Below are 12,909 nucleotides of genomic sequence, written 5' to 3'. Positions count from 1 at the left end.
GGAAAGCTTCCTGCCTTTGATTCCTTCCAAATATGTAGCATGTTTCAGGACTGGGTTAAAGGACAGAACATGCAAATGCACCCAGCAAACGTTGTTCCCACAATGCTTAACGATACGCTTTGGAGACATTTGTAAGCCTTTCAAACAGAAGATATTCATGTGGTCGTTATTTTAAATACGGGAGATTATAAGCCTATTGAGAAATGCAACTTTGCCACAAAAAATACCCTTAAAAATAAACATTTTTGGATAGCACTTTACTGCCCCCTTTTGCACTTTAACATCAGAACAGGTTTCAACATGAGCATACGTCTGAGAAACGCTGGGAAGATATGGGGTAAGACGACAGGGCATCATGTTTACACACTAGCAGACTGTCAGGCACTGCTTTGGGAACATCTTCCACTTGCCTACACTGTAAACAAATGCAACGTCTAGCTTTCATTTTCCCTAATCTTCCATGGAAGAGATCAGTAATGGAGGGTTTAAATTACCATTTTCCATTTTAATCTGCATGTATATGGGCAACTGGGAAAGAAGGGGATATTGCTCATTAACACTAGTTAACTCTCCAGCACTATTTTCTAAAGCAAAGATCATCTGCTTGTATTTGGTTTTATTCATCAGGAAGAAAAGAATGACAAAGGGCTTTCCAGTCTGAGGTCATTCGTGTGTTAGCAATCCCTTAACTGAAAGGATGGGTGTATCCTTCAGAAGAAAACTTCACAAACTGGCAGGCAAGAATATTTTCATGAAAGGTGAAGACAAGAAGCCTAGACATTCAAATACCCTGCAAGCCTACAGGCATAAACCCGTTCTGCAACTCCGCACTGCAATTACAGTCAGCGCAGAATCCACGTATGTCTGTGTGTGTCCACATATATCTACAAAAGGTAATAAATCTATAGTCTAGTGGCCAGTTATTTACAAAATACTAATTCATTATGACAGAGCCAGAGGGGGACCCGTCCTGCCCCAACCCTCAGCTTCCATGTGCTGCTGTGTACACTTACATTTAAACTTAATCCATTTCCCTCTGTCATCCTACAATTACAATACAAGTCACAATAATATTAAATTTCACTGCCTACAGCATTGCACAATTGAACCATTACTGTAATGAAAACTGACTCCCTTTGATATTAACACTGGTGTTTTCTCTCATTTGCTAGCCATGAAATACAGGAAGAGACCAATGTTGTTTTAATTAAAGAACTGTTGTTCAAAATATGCTACTGGGAATATTAAAGTAGTTCTTTGCTCTCGCAGCAAAGATAATCAGGTATTTATATGGTTTGGATTTTCGAAAAAAAGAAAAATAAAAAAAATCTGTGCCGTGAATTCAGCGTAACACAAAACCACTGCTCTATTTGACTTGTGCTCGCAGAGGCAGGGTGTGCCAAACCCAAGAAAGATGGCGCTTTGTTGAAAAGATGCAGAGCAGTAGTTAGCATGGAACAGAAAGTCAAACCAAACCATGTGTGCTTCTTACACAAGTCACTAAAGTCTTTGCTTTTAGAAAGCTAACAGAGAGCAGCTGGCATTTGCCAAAGAACTACTTTTCAAAAAGGGCACTGTAAATCACAAGAAAGAAACAATAAAACCAGATTGTTCTATTGCTGTGCTATTCTGTGCTCTTCCCCACCGTTCCTATTACGGAAACAAATCTTATGTCAGCCACAATACAAGGATACCAACCAAAGCCTGCAGTCTTCCTTCTCCTAACTACAATTTGTTTGCACCTGTACAGTCTTGTTCCAAGACATGCTCCAAGCAAAGTCTATAAAAGAGGGCGGGGACTGTCTTGTTATTTGATGAGACATTAATAATCGGTGATTGTATCTCAAATTCAAAGAAAAAATTTCAGCTGCTTTGCAGTTGTTAGAAAATACATTATTGCATACCATTTGCCTGCATAAGTAAACACTGGAAGTAGAACAAGTTGTTACCTCACAACTTGCAGGAAAAGTTATGCCAAAGCAGTAACAGCACTGTACGACAAACCAAACCTATTTTGGCAAATGGTTACGCAAAGATCTTCAGAATCCAGTTACGACTCTCTCTCACTGCTATACCGCATCCTTTTTCTCTTTAATATAAAGACAGTTTTCAGATGGGAGAAAATGACCTGGAGCAAAAATCCAAATGAGAATCTACAATCAGTCTGCACTTGCATCTCACATTAAACCCGAGATTCAGCCACTCGCAAGTGTGGAGATCCTAGGTTCTTACATTAAATACAAACTTTTCCAAAGTTTGACTGACTTTCAGAAGCAGAATAAAACCAGGCGGCCACTGCCACCTCCAAGGCAGTAGTAACGTCTGACCTACCAAGAACCAGCTTTTGGCCTCTCAAATTAAGCTGAACTGACACTGGAGTAGTTTAAAAACTCCTGTAAAGGTCCAGAAGTGCATTCTAAACTAGATGGGACATCCCTGCCCGGGGTGGAAAAGTCCATCAGAGGCGTTCAGCAGACGGCCAGGGCCAGCCGGAGCTCCAGCCGCTCCATTTTAACCCATTGCCCCGCGCCTGCCCGAGCACGGGCATTTTGCTCAGCCTCCTCCACAGGAAGGCTCAGCCTGCGCTCACGTTGCAAACCGGGTTATTTCTCCGGGGGTAACCTGGGCTCTTGGGAACAGCCGGGGTGCTCTCAGCCATCAGTCGGCGGCAATGTGCTGCTGGTATTACACCGAACCGCAAGCAAAAGCACAGGAAAATTGGTACCAGCAGAGCTACTGGTGCAGCCAGACGTCCAGAAGCAAAGCCGATGGACCCGCTCAAGCTGTCCCGGCTGGCGCAAAGGGTCACCACTGGTACGGCTACGCTGACTACTGGCAGGCTGCGCAAAAATTAAGACTTGTTCCAAGTGCAGACAGGGCTGTAGCTTCTCACATGATTTTCTGATAGTAAAAAAAAAAAAAAAAAAAAAAAAAAAAGTAATGAAGCTTCAGAGATCTGTCCAAACCCAAAAAGACTTTTCACTCTGGCCTTGGTTCAGGACAGCTCATGCTTAAATTCATCGTGCTTCAGCAAAAATACTCAGCATTCAGCACAGGCTTAACATGAGCTTTTCTGAATAAGGAGGGTTTCCCGAGTCAAGTCCTAGGAGCACAGTGCAGTCTTGCCTGCCTCGCTGTCACACACCGATCCACAGAATGGAAAAGACTACAATAAGCAATAAATTTATGAACATTTGGCTTTTGTTTTTCTTCAAAAAGTTTTCAACTGACAAAAAGTAGAAGGAACAACGATTACCACTAAAACCCTCCTCTTTTAAAATATTTATTGTGCAGACTAGTAATCTTGCCTGCCAACATGACCTGCCCTGTTCAGCTAATCTATATAGCTTGGAAATACCTTGGAAAAAGAAATCCTCCAAAAAACTAGAGGTCAAGCGTTGTGCAGTGATTAAGCTAGACTGCTTCTGAACTAAACTCAAATTAATTAAACATGAAGAAAGTAACTGAAGTGTGGACAGTGAATGCTAGGGGATTGCAAGTCCTCAAAAGGACTCAAGATGTTCCCAACTCCAAATTTACACTTTTATCCAGTCAGGTATAGAGAGCAACTGCTGCTCAGGCAGTAGGTAAGCAGATGGCAAGCACCAGCAAAAATGAAAATGCGAAACGATGCACCACTCGAAGAGTCAGAAGCGCAGTTATGTGTGCTTTCACCAGTGCTCGCTGCATAGGTTCCTTAAACAAACTGCTTCAAACTTGCAGAACACCAAAAGCCAGATGGGCCTTCCTGAATGAATCCACAGGCAAGGAGCCAGGATTCCCGTTTGCTGCAGAAATAGGCCTGGACTTGATTTGAGTCTTCTCAGCTCTGACAGGCTGGAGTCTGGCAGAACTCCCAATCCAAAATAAAATAGCATTCAACTGCAACTGGGCTTTAACTAATAATAATAATAATAACAAATTTTATATCCCTCTTATTAGCTTTAACATGCACTTCCCTTTACAGTGCATTGCTCACCTTTCCCACCGCTGTTCTTTGCTTTGGGTACCTAAGTAAATGTGCTACTCAAGCAAAAGCTAACAAAACAGAAGTAATTTGCAGCATCACAGATTTTTCAGCCTAACGTATCATTCTACCATCTAACCTATCCTCCCGTGTAAAACAAGCCACATAATTTCTCATTTTCTGTTGACAAGTGTAAAACTTGATTATTCTTGAGTGTACACAGCTCTGAATCCTACCAAATAAAGTTTTGTAAATCCTATTTTAGCCATTAACCACAAGACACTTAAAAAGAACACTATAGGTAGAAAACCCCATCTTATAGTTATGTATATGCCATGCATCAGGAATGATTCACCTAGCAACATAATCCTCTACCAGCCTTTATCTTTTTTGGCTTGGAACTTACATTTAAAACCAGAAGAAAGCATAGACTATTACATCAAAGTTTAAATCAGCTGCATTATAATTACCATGCTGATACCGCAATAAACACTGGGTGTTGGCTGGCCAGGATTGCCAAAAAAGATAGAGGTCCTGCCCTTATTCGCTGTTTTTGACAGTGTATATAATCACATCAAATGAAAGTTCTCTGCATCACAGTTAACAGAAAAAAAAAATACATAACCTAGATGGCCTCTTTCCTCACGTGAAATGATAGATTTTGTTAATTATAAGAAAATTAAAATTTTGCCTATGATGAAAAAAACAATTATAATGTAAAGCCCTTGCAGGCTAATGTAATACTGAAATCACTGGAGGTATTTCATGGAGTTGAACAGGAGCTAGACAGAAGCCTTGAACACGTTTATCTACTCGCAACTAGAAACAGAAAATACTAAATGGCATTTTCAAATACGGAATTTAGAATTATCTATTGTAATTCTGCGTTTAAGTCTGCTTGAAGACTTGAAAATCAGGCTAAGATTAAACACGCGTTTAAAAGCACAAAAGAATGGCAAAAAATAACAACTAATTCAAAATGATGCTGAAGACGCTTCAAGTTTAGGGGACTCGGCGTGCGTCTGCTTTACGGTTTCAGTTTTGAAGATGATGATGACGAATCCTAGAATGCTCTGGGTTCTATCTGTCCTTGAGGGCGGAGGAGCAACGGCGAAACTGGTTTTTTGTTCTGCCATTTTGTTTCCACACTTGGCTTTCAGAAGCATACTGAGTGCAATGTGCTTGTTTTCTCCAAGCCTCTCCACTGGTTTGGGTTTGGGGTGTCGTCCCCCCCCCCAATTAAGGAACAGAAGTGCAAATTGCAAAACCTGTGGTTTTTAAGTACATCCTCGAGTTAACGTCCGTCGGTGAAAAGGATTTCAGGGGAGAGGAACCTGCAGAGGGCCCTGCCCGGGACCAGGGAGGGGGACCCGCTCCGGCCGTGCCCTGCCAAACCCAGCGAGCCCCCGCTGGCGCATTTCTGAAATGTGGCCTGACAGGCAGGTTCGAAAGCTAAATGTTGGATAATGGTGGGCAAACAAAGGACATCGGTTTTTGCATTATTTCTTTAATTACTTTAACCCTTGTTCGAGCAGAAAGCATAAGGCCAGAGTAATTCAGCTTCTCTCTTTGTCATTTGCCTGCCATAAATATGCACCAGTCTGCATTTGAAAAGCTGAAGGAGGCCGCAAGCTTGCTGGACATTTATCATGCTCTGTTCCCTGTTAACAAGCAAATACTTTAGTTGAATGGCCCATTAGCAATCATTGTCAAATGCAGAATGCAAGGTGCTTGGATGTGACCGGCCTGTAAATTAGATGAGGGTGCCCCTGCGCTTTGGAGAATTTCAGCAAATGAATTGGATCTTTTGATACAGATTTGTGAAGGTTAAGCTGCAAGAGAGGAAACGTATCTGAGCACTTCAGGCCCCGTATATTCTGCCAATCTGCTCAGCTCCCTATATGCACTTGTTTATTTTTCATTTGTTAAATCACATCAGCATCAGCAGCTTGACAGTTTTGGTTCTGGAGTTCCCTTTTCAGTCAGAATTGTGAAGCTTTCCAGCTTACTATGGGGTAGGATAGGAATGATAAATTCAAGCATGTAATTAACATCTTTATAAAAAAAACCCAGAAAATGGAAAAAAAAAAAAACTTAAAAAGTGTCCGAGCCGCTGCCAAACAAACAGCATGAATTCCATTTTGCCGAGCTCATCCCAGGCTCATTCCCACTAAAGAAAGACACAACTGTTATTGTAGGCTTCAGTGTTTTTTCCCCCTTATGTCTAGACTCTGCCTAACAAATGCAGAGTGCTTTCTTCCCCCCCCCCCCCCCCAGCAGACAAATGAGCAAGCAATAAAGTAAATATTTCTCGTTTGAGTCGTCCCCCTGATTTGCAATGTAATGCTGACTTGAAGCAGTGGGTGTTTACGGTTATCAGTTGGGTAGAAAAGCAAATCTGAACTATTTAGAAGGCTCTTTAAGAGAAAAGGCAAGGAGAAAAAAAAAAATCCAAGTAGCTGCACTAGGAGAGATATTTCACTACCTTTACAGCTGCAGATCGCTTAAAATAAATGACAAAACAATGGCTAGATTGTGTGCCGGCTGAACTCAAGGGGCTGACAGCAAACTCATCCCCATGATTTTAAGTTGGGGGGGGGGGGGAATAGGCAGATGTTTATCTCATTCGTCTCTAGATTTCAGCCTGCCTTTCGGAAATAAATACCACCTAGAGACTAAGCCAGATCCATTTGGTTATCTGCAGCTTGATTGTAAATAGGAATGGATGCCGGTTTGTGTGGGGGTTGGTTTTTTTTTTTTCTTTTGTATTTTTGCAGGATGGGAAACGCAAGGGATGCTGAAGCATCACCTGGCCAAGGCACAGACGACGCAGCGTGTTTATCCTTGCTGCTCCCAGGGAGTGCGAGATGGCGACCACAGCCTGAAACACAGCTGGAATGCAAAGGTCTCGGCTTTCCAGATAAGCCCAGTCCTACCTATCCCCTCTGCTCTCTGCCCCTTGCCAGCAGGCTGGAGGCCCAAGCGGATGAAGGCCACAAACCCCAAGTGCAGCTAATTCAGAAAGGCCGCTGCTGGGGCAGGAGTTAAACAGGAAAATCTTCCACACCCAACAACTGCAGCCATCTCAAGTTTTAATCGGTCCCCGCCTGGGCAGAAGGCAGTAAATGAAATCTATCTTTACCGTATTATACGCCACCAATGAGCAAGAACTGAGCAGCTTTTCTTCACTGCTTTAACCATCCCAAGCCACAAGTAGGCCTTTCATACTTCCTAATCCCGGCCCCCGAGTTTTGTGCGGTTCTCACATAATACCTCACAGCCCGGAGCAAGGCCCTTAGTTTCTAACACCCCTTTCAGAGACGTGTCATTTCTAACATCAAGCTAATCTATATGTTGCCATGGCATCACCCTTTATCTGCCTTTACATCTTATGAACTGCATGGATTTACCACATTATTTTTATCTGAAAGACAGAAAATGGTGGTTTTATTGCCATACAATCAGATTACTGCTGCTAGTTTCTCTATGCCTTTTTACCATACTTCAATCAAAAGGGATCAGTTTCTTTATACTCTGCCCTTGATTTACATTACATCTGTAAAGACCTAGTCTGGGTTGTAATCCCCTTATTAACTATGACCAGGGTTGATTTGCCTAAAAATAAAAGCAAATTGTGTCAGACCTTTTCACTTTGTTTTTGATTCGGAACTACAAAATGGATTACTAAAGAAATCTTCAGAGTTCACACGGCTGGTATAGTACTGAATTTAAAATGAGAATTAAACAAGTTAAACATGGGGGCTGTGTCAACGGTTTACATTTTCCATCATGGGAGAAAGGCTGAACTGCGTTTGTCTTTGTGTTCTCTGGCTTTAAACAGACAATGAAGCCACAGGAGTTTTTCCAAGCTCTTCTAACACTGTCCATTTGCCATCCTCCCTTCCTCTGCTTTTCATGCAACTCCCCCCCCCCAAACCCTTCTCCCTTGCCACCCCCCCCAAAAAAGACCCTCCCCTCACTCAAGACAACAGCGTGCTGGTTATAAGTCTATATTCCGTGGCGCTGCATGTTTGAATCGAAATATTTCAAGCAGTTTAACATTCCTATTTAAGTTTCCACAACGCCTCACAAAGAATGAGCTCATAAGCAAATCCATGTAGATGTATGATAAATGACCAGAAAAACAGGTTTCTTTATGTCAGCAGCCAAGGCAGGCAGACATTAGGCACACATGAATAACATTTTAATCACTATTTTTTTCTCAGAAGAACACTTTCTTCTCATTTGCAACAAGCAATTTCAAGTACTGCAGGTTGCACGACACATGAAGACCAGATCCTCCAAGGGAGGAAGGAGGAAAAAAAAAAAAAAAAAAAATCCCCCAAAGCAAGGCCTGGCTCTGGCTGCTGCGCAGGGCTGAAAGTCCTGTCTGTGCCCCTGTGTCACTGCAGTCACCTCGGGTCCTCCCCTGACTCCCCCTGGCAGGAGCCTTGGCCGAATTTGAGACGATCCCGAGTGTCACACCTAAAGCAATGTCATAGCCTTACAATAAAACAGGGAAGAGGAGGAAAAAAAAAAAGGGGGGGGGGGGGGGAAGGGAGGGAGGCAGGCATTCTTGTGTGTGGGAAGAGGGAGAACTTAAGTGATTGTAGTTTGACTTTTAGTCACTGCCTTTCTAAAGGCAATTACTTCATTAAACGAAGTGAAATAACGTAGCACAGCTTACAGATAACATGCTTTGAGATAATTACTATAAATAATATAGCAATTATACGCCACGTATAAAAGGCTGGGGGAAAATAACCAGCTCAAGAATTCGGCCTTCAGTTTGTTCTGCGCTCATTTTGCTAATTCAACTTGCGCTTCGGAGACCTGGCTACGAAAGCCCGAGACATCAAATGGCCTGGAAGCCACCACTCACTCCTCCTATTAGCACGCCAAGTGTCAACAGCTATGTTTGGGGTACAATTTAGGAGCATGTGTTTAAATCATTTTAACCTTCCACTCCTGTTTCTTCAGCTTGAAGCTGTAATTGCTGAGGTTAGAAAGCGCGGTCCCATGACACAGGGCTCCCAAATAAATTCTCGTCCAGCTGAGAGGCTCCCAAACATGTTGCGAGGTATCGTTTTAGCGAGCTCTTTGTGCTCCGGCTGGCTCGCCCGTCCTGTGAAACAACGCCTGTCCATTACCTACAGTTTATCATCCTGACAAAATGTGAGGAATGTGGATGTGAAAGCACTAACAATTCCACCCCTGGTGCTTTCTCCTTTTTTCCTCTCTATATTAAAACCGACAAGATTAACCCAAATGCAAACTGCAGAGCATAGTTCAAGGGGCTATTCAAGCGGTAGTGAATGTGCATTTGTTTACCTACAAAAATAAGAATTTCAGATACAATGAGAAGCAGACTACTCTATATGCTACTGAATAGGCCATTTAACAGGGTCATCAATTGTAGCTTATTTTATCAGTTTCTGACATGTTAGCATTCATTCAGAGAGGGGCTGTGAAATATCCCATGTATAACTGGTTATCAGAGGGAGAGAAAAACAGCTATATAATCTAACTTAATCAACGTCAAACGCAGCACTTGCGAGGATAACCTTCCACATGGCACTAAGGGGGACCGCTTCGCTCACCGGCCTATGGCATGCAGGGAATAGCGACACTTAAGACGCAGCAGTGGGTTTTGGAATGAGATCTCTCTACCATTTGACTAAAAGGCGTCCCGTAACACTGCGTGCTATCCTGTGTGTCCAAGGCGGCGCTGAGCCCATGTGAGGTGAAACTGAGGTAATCCGTGCTATCTATATACACTGTTTGCCTTGGCAGAAACAACACAGGCTGAAAGTCCCCCATTAAAAAGTGTCAACAGGAGTTAAGTCTACAGAGTAATTTTTCCTCTGTGTTTTCAAGATCATGAGATCTAAGGTTCTTCAGATGAGAAGTCTGTGAAGTCTACCAAGCCATCTGCAACAATGACGTTTAACCTCCCTCCCAAGCAATAAAGTCGCAGGTATAATTATTTTCTGTACGTCACCTAAAACACACCTCTTGTGATTTGGTCGAGGCAATAAAAGCAGATCTCGGAAAAGGGCGGGGGGAAACAGGGGAGGGAGCTCTGTCTTCAAAGAGCTACTGCATGCTCTCCATCCCAGCCACCTGCTAGAAATTATAACCTCTAAACTTCAGTGCAAAACCAATTCAGTTTATACATTCACCTTAACCTAAAATTTATTATTTCATACTTCATATTAACCTAACAACTTCTCCCAGCATTTAATTGCCTACCTGTTCAGCAGATTTATGTGTTGAGGCTTTCAATAGAGTTAAATGCACAGCTTCCCCGAATAAATTAACCGGCACCAAAGATAGTTATTATTTCAAACCGAAAAAGGAGCTTTATTATTACACTATGCCGAGACCCATTCAGCAGCTTACTTCTCAAGCTTGAATCCAGAGTGAGGACAACCTCGTCTAAGGAGAAGTTATTCCATATCCTTCAGGCAAACAATTGTGACAAGAATTAGCAAGAAATCCTGTTCAGAGAAGCAGAGCTGTCTCACCAGCAGCAATATCGGTAATGCATTTGTAAGCTTCCTCAAACTACGGGCCTCCAAGTGGCCTATAAATCACTAGCCCCAGCAATTGAAAAGACTAATTTTAATAGTGTACTTCTTCACTGTGGTGATTAAGCCTCAATGAATCACTCAAGAAAACTCAATTACATCAGCAGCGCAACCTATTTTTAAGCGTGCATTTAAGTTGAAAAAGTAATTAGATATTATGATTAGATCTACCATTAACAACATCCAAACCTTTTTCTTTTTTTCTTTTTTCTTTTTTTGTAGTCGGATAGTTTAGAATTAGCCAAATGGAAACACAACTTGTATTTGATAAAGGAAGCATATCCCCAGGCACTGTAAGGTGGGCTGAATTCAGCTGCTCGGGTACTTTCATTAGCCATCAGTGAAATAAAAGCTATCAAGGTAAGTTAAAAAAGCGAAAGCAGGTTGGGGCTGGCAGAGGCGAGGCCAGAAGCAGCAGGCTCTTCTGCATTGGAAGAGTGACCTCTGTAGGCATAAACCCAGCAAGGGCTGGCGATCCAAAAGCCTTCCTTCCCCTTCCTCCCAGGCTGAGCCCAGCCTGTTTTCCACCAGCACAGCAGGCCCACTCATGCAATGCAACCCCGGCTCCTAGCCTTTGACTTTGGAGGCTTCAAAGAGCATTATAAAGCCCGCTTTATCACCGGCCAGGTCGCTTTATTCGCGGGTGTTATGTCGTACTTTTCTGAAGCGGAAAGAAAAGCGTTAGCTATGTAGCATCTGAAAAGTGCAGAGCCACAGACTGGAGCTAAACTTTATTTTATTCCCACCTGGTGAATATATAAAATGATCATTTGCCAGGCAATGCTAGGAATAAAAACACTGAACTGAGCAGTCCAGACCATTCCTGTCAATTTCTTTTTTTTTTTTTTTTAAAGAATGTCAATTTATTTTTTTTTTTAAAAGAAATATTGAAAAACTTTTCTGTAAAGAAATCTTACAGAGATACAGCAAGTACGTCCATCATTGAAAAATACAGGCAGGAATCTACAGCGACTTTTTTCCTTCAGTAGGAACGACGGTAGGCAATGACCGACTGTAACACAAGACTATTTTGATAAACTTGAGGTGCTACTCCCAATTCAAACTTTGAAATCTTCACCAAACTTCTGGAGATCCTGCCACCTACACAGAATTAACCCCTGATCGGGGAAATACTCCATTCTCCTCTCATTACCTAACATTTCCTCTAAAAAGTCCCCCGGGAAAACAAGATGTGTACTTACTGGGCTTAATGGGAAATTCTAAATTCGATTAAAACAATGCATATGGTTTGCTCTTAAATGTACATAATTGAATACGTAGCACGAATTAAAACATTATTTTAACCCATTTCTGGTGTAACACTTCCTAAACTCATCACAGACTATTTCTTCCTATCGTGACTTCTGTTTTCTAAAAATAGTGGGTTTAAGGCCAAAAGTTCAAAGGATTTCACAACTGAACAAAGCCAACTTATTTTGCACGTCAAAAACGAAAGGCCACAGAAAGAGAAGTAGAAATAGTTTTTTGTCACTCAGATTTCTCTTTAGAAAGACGGCCCCCTTTCCAAGAAGTTCCTCTTTCCAATAGCAATGATTTTGTACGTTGAAGCAGAGAAGGTTTTTAAAGGATTTGGTTCTATTTAAGCGTGTGCTTTGGTAGTGAAGTCCTGGGAACGCGGGGACTTTTTTTTTTTTGCCTGGGTTTGTTAATGAAGAATGACACTAAATGGCTGTGCGATGGGTAAGGCTTGGTTCATTACTCACTGACATGTGCCCCGATACCATCAACTCCACAACCAAATTTAGCCCCGTTACAAGCCGATGTAACTTCGCTGGGGTCAGCGGGATGAGTTTGCATCTGCAGGCGGAGAAGTTGAGGAGGATCACCCCTTCCTGGCAGCGCCGCCGGCCCGGCGGCCTCCGCCGCTGCTCCGGCCCCGGGGAGGCGGCGGCTCCGGGGGAGCGGAGCCCGGGGCCCCCCCGCAGCTCTCAGCCCGCCCCTGCCGCCCCGCTCCCGTCCCGCCGCGGCTCCCCCGCTCCCCCTCCCTCCCTCCCGGGACCGACGGGGCAGCTCCGCCGTGACACGGGCCACCCGCCCGGGGCAGATCCCGGCCGCCAGCCCGGGCTGAAGCCCCCCGGCAGCCGCCGCTCGCCGCGTCCCGTGTGCCCCCCCCCCCCCCCCCCCCTCCCCCGGCCGGGCTGCGGCAGCGTCGGCCCCCGGGGCGGGGTGGGGGACGGCGGGCGGTGGCGGGCTGGAAACTTACTTGGGGTTGGAGGAATTCCAATATATGGGGTCTAAAACGATGGACCTCGCCAGTGCAGTTCTGCATAAAACCATCACGACTCCCCAACAGTACTTCCAGGCGGAGGCGTCTCGCCTCCGCGCTGCCAT

At 43.6% G+C, this 12,909-nt stretch overlaps 1 protein-coding gene across 3 annotated transcripts in view; it reads right to left on the bottom strand.

Moving 5' to 3' along the window:
- Nucleotides 1-12,909, bottom strand: part of EFNB2 (ephrin B2) — a 41,969-nt gene extending 29,060 nt beyond the window's left edge. For all 3 annotated transcript variants that reach the window (XM_075721218.1, XM_075721231.1, XM_075721225.1), the window contains exon 1: nucleotides 12,782-12,909. In XM_075721218.1, coding sequence (XP_075577333.1) covers nucleotides 12,782-12,909 — 128 coding nt within the window. The remainder of the gene's footprint in view (nucleotides 1-12,781) is intronic.

The sequence above is a fragment of the Pelecanus crispus genome, chromosome 1 (genome assembly GCF_030463565.1).
Source record: "Pelecanus crispus isolate bPelCri1 chromosome 1, bPelCri1.pri, whole genome shotgun sequence".
NCBI classification, from domain to species: Eukaryota; Metazoa; Chordata; class Aves; order Pelecaniformes; family Pelecanidae; genus Pelecanus; species Pelecanus crispus.
The sequence above is the reverse complement of the archived record's forward strand: the minus strand, read 5'-3'. Positions and strand labels throughout refer to the sequence as shown.